The sequence below is a fragment of the Centropristis striata genome, chromosome 3, assembly GCF_030273125.1.
Source record: "Centropristis striata isolate RG_2023a ecotype Rhode Island chromosome 3, C.striata_1.0, whole genome shotgun sequence".
Lineage (NCBI taxonomy): Eukaryota > Metazoa > Chordata > Actinopteri > Perciformes > Serranidae > Centropristis > Centropristis striata.
The window spans coordinates 26,336,242-26,343,158 of NC_081519.1; the positions used below are offsets into that span (position 1 = coordinate 26,336,242).

Sequence of the window (6,917 nt, forward strand, 5' to 3'; positions counted from 1 at the left end):
TCAGTCATAGCAGCCAAAATATATATATTTTTAAAACAGAAAGGATGGGGCCTTGATGTCTTTATTTCATCATGTTTTTTTCAGTACTTCCCAGCTGTATATAACATAATTCTTACCGATATATCCAAATGAAATCAACTTGGACCTGGATAAATGACAAAAAAAGAAGAGATGGATTAAATAGTTAAATAAAATTATGTAATTAAGTTTTTGTTAAAACTGACACTTTCATTCACTTTCCATTAAGGGCTGATGGGCAGCTTGGGGATTATTTGTAGATGCATCAGTTGTCTTTTGGAAGATGATGCAAAAAAAAAAAAATCAATAATCTGACATTTAAAACCAAGTAGCTCATTGCCCATAATATGAAGATTTTGGTTGAAGAGAAGTCGTATCATTTATTTGTGACTAACTGCATCTTTTTGATATTACAGAGTGATTTAGAACTTGCAGACGCCAATGCTTATTTACTACAAGGATGATGCTACAGGCCCACTTTGTTTCTTTACTTATTTGTTAATGCTGGGAAATATGTAAGCAAATGTAACTTTTCAGTTGACACTTATTTTCCTTTTGTTGTAACCGGAAAAGTAAAATTCACGTGAAGTAAATTCACATTTATTTTAATTTTGGATCTTTACAAATATATGTTTAAAAAGGAGCAAATAATCACACAGTAGGAAAACATGTATAGCAATCAAGCATTATGATGCATTGATCATTGTTTTATAATTTCATCATTTATTACAAATTGGCATTCTGTTTTATTTACATTTAAGATAACGTCCCAGCTTTTCTGTATTTGGGGAAGTAGGTATGTTAATAATTTCCACATATATTCTATAAATAATCTGTTAAACATCTACAGAAAAAGGAAAAGTTGAATTGTTAAATCTCAATTAATCAGATGTTGTAATGTTATGAATAGTGTATCTGGTCGGGGAGGATCCAAATATAGTTTGACCAAATTAGGCAAGCAGGATGTACTCTAAATTATATTTAAAAAAACATCCCCCGATTTATTTAAAAGTCAGAGACAAATAAAAATTATTCTAAAATGCATTTTTTTCCATTCTTGATGACACTGAGTTTGACACAGTTTAACATGTTGAGAGGAAAAACTTTATTTAAATTAAAACCAAAGCAATAATGTAGCAGTGAGCATGTTCAGCACTGCGACAGGAGGCCACACACACACAAAATAAGTATACAGTATAAACACCTTTGCCTGTGTCTGACAGCTAAACATAACACTTACAGCAGTGATACACAAGGAAACTTCAGGACAGCATTGCCCTTTTGATTACCAAGAAAATTGTCAGTAAAGATGTGTTACTGTTTCCTCAACCAGCACTCTGTATTGCTTTTTGATGACTGTCTCCTGTTATGTTACCTTGTATATCGCCACTTTTTTTTTTACGAATTTCAGCATGTCATGATCACAACAAAAAGAAAAATACAAACCTATCGCACATAACATAAAATTTCTTTCATACACTCTACACACTCCCCACACATCCACATTATTCTACCCTTTGGATACGTTCAGCGTTTCATTTTAATTAATTAAAATGTGTGTGTGAACTCAATGCTTGACAAAAATATAACGGCAACCCATGCACAAAAAAACAGCAAAAAAGGAAAAAGTTCCGATGGTGAGTCTGGCGGTAGGAAACATTCACTCAAAGAGAGGAGACGAGGAGGAGGAGGACAGGGGGCGCTGCAGAGCACAGGGAGTAACAACGGGAGTTTCTCAGCATTATTATACCTTCAGAGGTGTGTCTGTGTGGCGATGCGGCAGAGGAGGAATTATTCACAGCATTGTTATTGATTGTCCAGTGTCTGTGTGCTCTCCTTGTTGAGGATTGCGTTACATGTGCGGAGTCAAAGGGGCGACAGAGTTTGTTCAGGTTGGACTGTGAGAGGCTCTTCTCTCTGCAGCCTGGGGCCATATCCTCATCAACTTTTCTTTAATACTACCTGGTGTATAAAGTTTGTCAACAACTGCAAAGGTAGGGGACTGAGAAGCATGTAACAGCTGGAGCTTTCAATAGGGTTGTGTGGATTTTGGCAGTTTGAGGTGGAGAGTTTTTAATCCTAAAAAGATGACCCAGCATTTTTATTTTTTGAGATTGGCATTTCTCTTGAGCAATTTTGGAAGTAAACAACCAGAGAGGGTTATAGAAAGGAGCCAGAATACTAAAACATAGTGGTCACTTTAGGTTGAAGTCGCATGTGGTGGATTGTTGTCTAATTTTCATTTAAATGCTGGAAGGAAAAGTTGCAGGATCAAGTTCACACACGTCCTTTCATTGGTGTTCCAGGTGTGGATGCCCCTCCTTCCCTTCCCGTTACATCAAAGATTAAACAGTGTCTCCTCTGACATGGATTCATTCTCCTCTCCACCTACCACCTCAAATAAAAGTCTGTCTCTCTTTACAGCATGGCAAAACAGCTCCCAGAAATGCCTCAAAACTGGCTCTCCTCCTCCTCCTGATTTGGCTCTGTGTTTGTAATATTCCTCCCTCCAGCAGTCCTTCAACGCCACTCTCCCACCTCCAGAGTGTAGCCTCTCCCTTCTTACAGCAGGGCAGTATCATTCTCCAGCAATGCCTCGTCACCCCCCCCTATTCCACCTTTCCGATCTCTCTCCCGCCCCCTTATTGTCTCTCCTAGGTCCCAACAATCGCGGGGTCGTGGGCAGCGTCCGGCAGTGCGGCATCCTGGCAGTGGTAGAGGAAGCAGTTACCCCAGCAGCTGTAGCAAATGAGGAAGAGGGCAGCCAGGAAGACCAAGGCACAGATGGTGCAGGGCTTCCTCTCCAGCAGGAAGCTGAGCAGGTAGAAGCCCATGAACATGGAGTGGTTGAACCACAGCGCTGGGTTCAGCGGCTTGGGGATGAGCAGCACAGGGAGTAGCCACTGTAAGCAATACATCGTCTCTTTTTGATGAAGCGCGCTGGCAGAAGGTCTCTGTGGGAGCAGCTGCAGTTAGATCCCAGGGTATTTAAGGTCTTTGAAGTACCAGGATGTGGCAGACCCTTAATGTAGAGGAGACACAGCTGATATGATGGAGGAACAGGTAGAAGAAGCCAGATGCTGTTGTCAGGTCATCCCTGGAGATGGCAGAGGACAGAGAAGGGACAAGTCTGTTAAAGTTTTTATCACTGCGCCCAGACAACAGGAGAACAACTAGGACGACCAGTAGAGGTGGTGGTGGCACAGTGGTGCAGTACAGCACAGATGCACTGAATTTGGCAGATCAGCTTTTTCTATAAGAGCCACTAATTATTGGAACTCAGTACCAAATGAGGTCAGAGACATCAGCACATTTGTTGGTTTTAAATCTAAAATAAAACCATGGCTTAAATCCACTCAATCATGCACCTACCAACTATAAACTCAAACATTAGCTCACTATTTTGCAACCTCTTAAGTGTTGTATTTTAACATTGTTTTGTGTTGTGGTTTAATACTGTGACTTTACTCTTGCTGTTGTCCTGTGTTGTATTGTGTTTTAAGAGTGTGAAACTTTGTTGTTGCTGTTTGAAAGGCTTGTTTGTTTCTGTTAGATTTATGTAATTTGTTCCTGCCCAGGGACTACAGATGGAATTTAGCTAGTAGCTAATTCTGGTACGGCTGAGAGCCATGCACTGTCCCTGTTAAATAAACAAATAAATAAATACATTTGTTAAAAGTAGGTATTTTACAAACATCCAAGACATTGTAGGGATCCAGTTCTTAACTGGTTTGTTGGACAAACCAAGTTTAACATGTCTTCCAGGGCCCCTTTTCATCAAGTAATCGGCAAAATAGCATTAGACAACTATTAAATTCCATTTAATAATTAATTGAAATGTTATCAAAATGGGAATATGAGCAAGAGCAATATCTTAGGATTTTTTTTTTTATAATGTAAAATATGTGACACAACCATTAATTCGGTACAGATCTTCACCCAAATAGTTGCAATTATCTTTTTTTTATTTTTACAAATCATGCAGCACTACTTCTTAAGTGTGTAGTTTGTGCGGATGGTGCAACGTTGGCAAGAGAGGACCAACATTTAATTCAACTTTATATTTATATGAATAAAGATAATGAACAAGAATATGAACTAACTCAGTAGTTCACAACATTAGAGTTTCCCATCAGTGAGCCTCAAACTTAGTCACCTGCCCTCCATGCATAATAAACATTATATGAGGAGCCAATCCTTTATGGCTGCAGATTAAGCACAGCTATCATATTTTTGCTTATAGGTATATTTATATATCTACTCCCTTTAAAATCTTGAGCGGGTGTAGGATCGAGTTAACCTGACATGCAAGTTAGGCAGGATAATGTCACTTTATGATTTGGCAGCTACAATGAATGCCATTATCCAACACACTGGTGAATCAGTGTCCCAGCCCATGTTAAGTCAACATAATACCAACAATTTCCATGGGTAACTTCCTTGTAAGGGCCTGGTACACGACAGCAGCTCAGCTAATGCAAAGTAGCTTCGCACTAAGCCACAGAATGCTATTATACAAATTATATGTCTTAAAAAATCTCTAACCGCATTAATAGGGCTGACAGAATTAAATGGAACAACCCAACTGAGTTTTCTGTAATCTGGAGAGATAATCTGCACTAATGCAGGAGCAAGAAAACTGGCTGCGGCTGGATGAAGCTGCTGCCAGTTACAACTGGCTTTAACATGTTTACATATATTTAACATAACTAATGTTAACTAACTAACTAACATGAGTATAAACAAGCTAACCAGGTTAAATTGTTACAACAAACAGATTTGCTTATTACAGGGATGGGCAACCGGAGGCCCGGGGGGGGGGGGCATACGGCCCGCACCCTCACTTGAAGTGGCCCTCAGTACAACTTCATGCATTTGAGCATGAAATCTTAAAAGTGCAGTGTAAAAATGCACAAAATTACTTCTTGCAATTAATGTTGGTCTGCTGTTCTTGCACTGATTTGCTTCAAACGTTTTGTATTCATATTTACACTGTTAAACATGCATTTGAGCATGGAATATGTTAAGTTACTGCACTGTAAACATATTTAAAATTGCAGTTTCACCATATCTGGTTAAGTGCACAGTCCTATATGTGGCCCTGTGGTAGTGTCCATGAAAAATTGTGGTTGCCCATCCCTGGTTTATTATCTCAACCCAACCAATGTTTACGCTAGTTCACAGGGAAGGACGAGTTATCTAACGTGAGCCCATTCTGATGTATGGACAGAGTTGTCAAACCAAACCCGATTCAGAAATCTAGAACTTTTATGTTGCCAGGTTTGGAGTTGAAGTAGACGCATCTTGAGAGGTCACACAAACTAATTTTAGACCCTATAGAGACAGGCTGTTATTTTGGTGTGCTGCATGTTCAGCAAAGAGCATTATGGGAACCAATTTTAACATGTAAAGCTGAACTCATCTGCTACAAATAGCCATCGCAGTTGGCGGTAACGTCAGCCAACAGCGTGAGCAGCTATACAAGTAGAAGGTTTCTGATCTGATCATTGTGCGCGGTGGTGACTAAAACATGTTAGTATTTCTGTAAAGGTTTATAACACCTTTTTTTAAACATATAAATCAGATAACTGTAAAGCAGAAGCTGGTAACCGAGTTTGATCTCAACATTTTCTCTAACAACACGTATAGGAGGCTAGGCTAGGTTAGCTTCACAACAAAAGGTTTCACCAGTGTGTTGTAACGCAGCTAAAGTTAAACACGGTGGCGTGTTTTTGAAAGCGGGGTGTTTGTTTGAATGTTTTTGTGAAAAAAAGTCACAAACCTGACATATTTTGGGCTCATTCTCAGCAGACACTAACCATCAACAACTGACTGCGTACGTAGCGGCTAGTCTGCTAACTAGTGAACAAACATTAGCACTAGCTGGAAGGACCCAAGAGGACGAGGGAACGCTTTGGAGGGCCGCGGTCTGCCTGAACACAATCAGATATCTGATCATCAATCAATCAGTCGAATTATCAGACCTTTGTATATCACGTTTCATACGAATAAAATGTAGCACAAGTGCTTCACACAAAACACCCCCGCCACATACACGCACACACACATTTGTATACAAAAAAGAACACCATAAAGAATTGAAAAGATAAAAAAATAAATACATATTTAGAATACATTTATTATTATTGTTGTTGTTGTTGTTGTTGCTGTTATTATTATTATTGTTGTTGTTGTTATCATTATCATCATCAAATTTAATTAAAGAAAGGAGCAGAGATGGACAGACGATTTGATGCAGCTTCAGCAATGATGCAGGCATCGTACCGAACCCAGGCGAAGATGGACGATTTACTCTGGCTGCGTCTCATGGCAAGTACTAACTGCTGCGGCCGGCTGCAATACTAACGTGTGCAGCGGGAGGCGGGGCTTGACCTTCCAGCCGGTCAAGCCCCGCCCATGACACGTACGTCACACGCCAAGCTCTGCCTAGGTGCACTACGTCATCGTGGTTAGTTCAGGGACAGTCGGGATTTTGAAAACTCAGTAGAAACAGCGCCTGGATGGAGGATTTTTCCCTACTGCTGTACATTTACTAAACGACTATTTGACTGAAGATTGATCTAAAATTTTAATAAAACTTTAGTGAACATAAAAACTGTCTTTGCAATGTCTTTTGCAGTGACATATTGTGTTTTTGCTATTGGTAAATAGGTTTGTCATTGTTTATGTCATTAACGGAAACCCGAGAACAGCAAAATGCAGAGAAGTGAGTGATTATTTTACAGGCTACATAAATTATCATGTAGGCATCATCAATCAGCAGACTGTACAACAATCAAAGAAAGCATTATATAATATTCCAATCTTCCAATTGATGTAGGTCTGCATCAGTCGAAAAAACATACCTTGGAAATGTCACACCGTGGTGAGGTCTTGGA

General features: G+C 39.5%; 1 protein-coding gene across 3 annotated transcripts; it reads right to left on the reverse strand.

Annotated features, from left to right (window-relative positions):
* Positions 1 to 718: 718 nt before the first annotated feature.
* blcap (bladder cancer associated protein) lies at positions 719 to 6,917 on the reverse strand. Of its 3 annotated transcripts, none has more exons than XM_059330187.1 (2): positions 6,885 to 6,917; positions 719 to 3,115 (listed from the first exon to the last, which is right to left on the reverse strand). In XM_059330187.1, the coding sequence occupies exon 2, from the start codon at positions 2,934 to 2,936 to the stop codon at positions 2,673 to 2,675; it is 264 nt and encodes an 87-aa protein (XP_059186170.1). In that variant the 5' UTR covers positions 2,937 to 3,115; positions 6,885 to 6,917; the 3' UTR covers positions 719 to 2,672. The 3 variants fall into 3 exon arrangements, with proteins under 3 accessions (XP_059186170.1, XP_059186169.1, XP_059186168.1); XM_059330186.1 differs by lacking the exon at positions 6,885 to 6,917 and adding an exon at positions 6,304 to 6,360; XM_059330185.1 differs by lacking the exon at positions 6,885 to 6,917 and adding an exon at positions 5,801 to 5,923.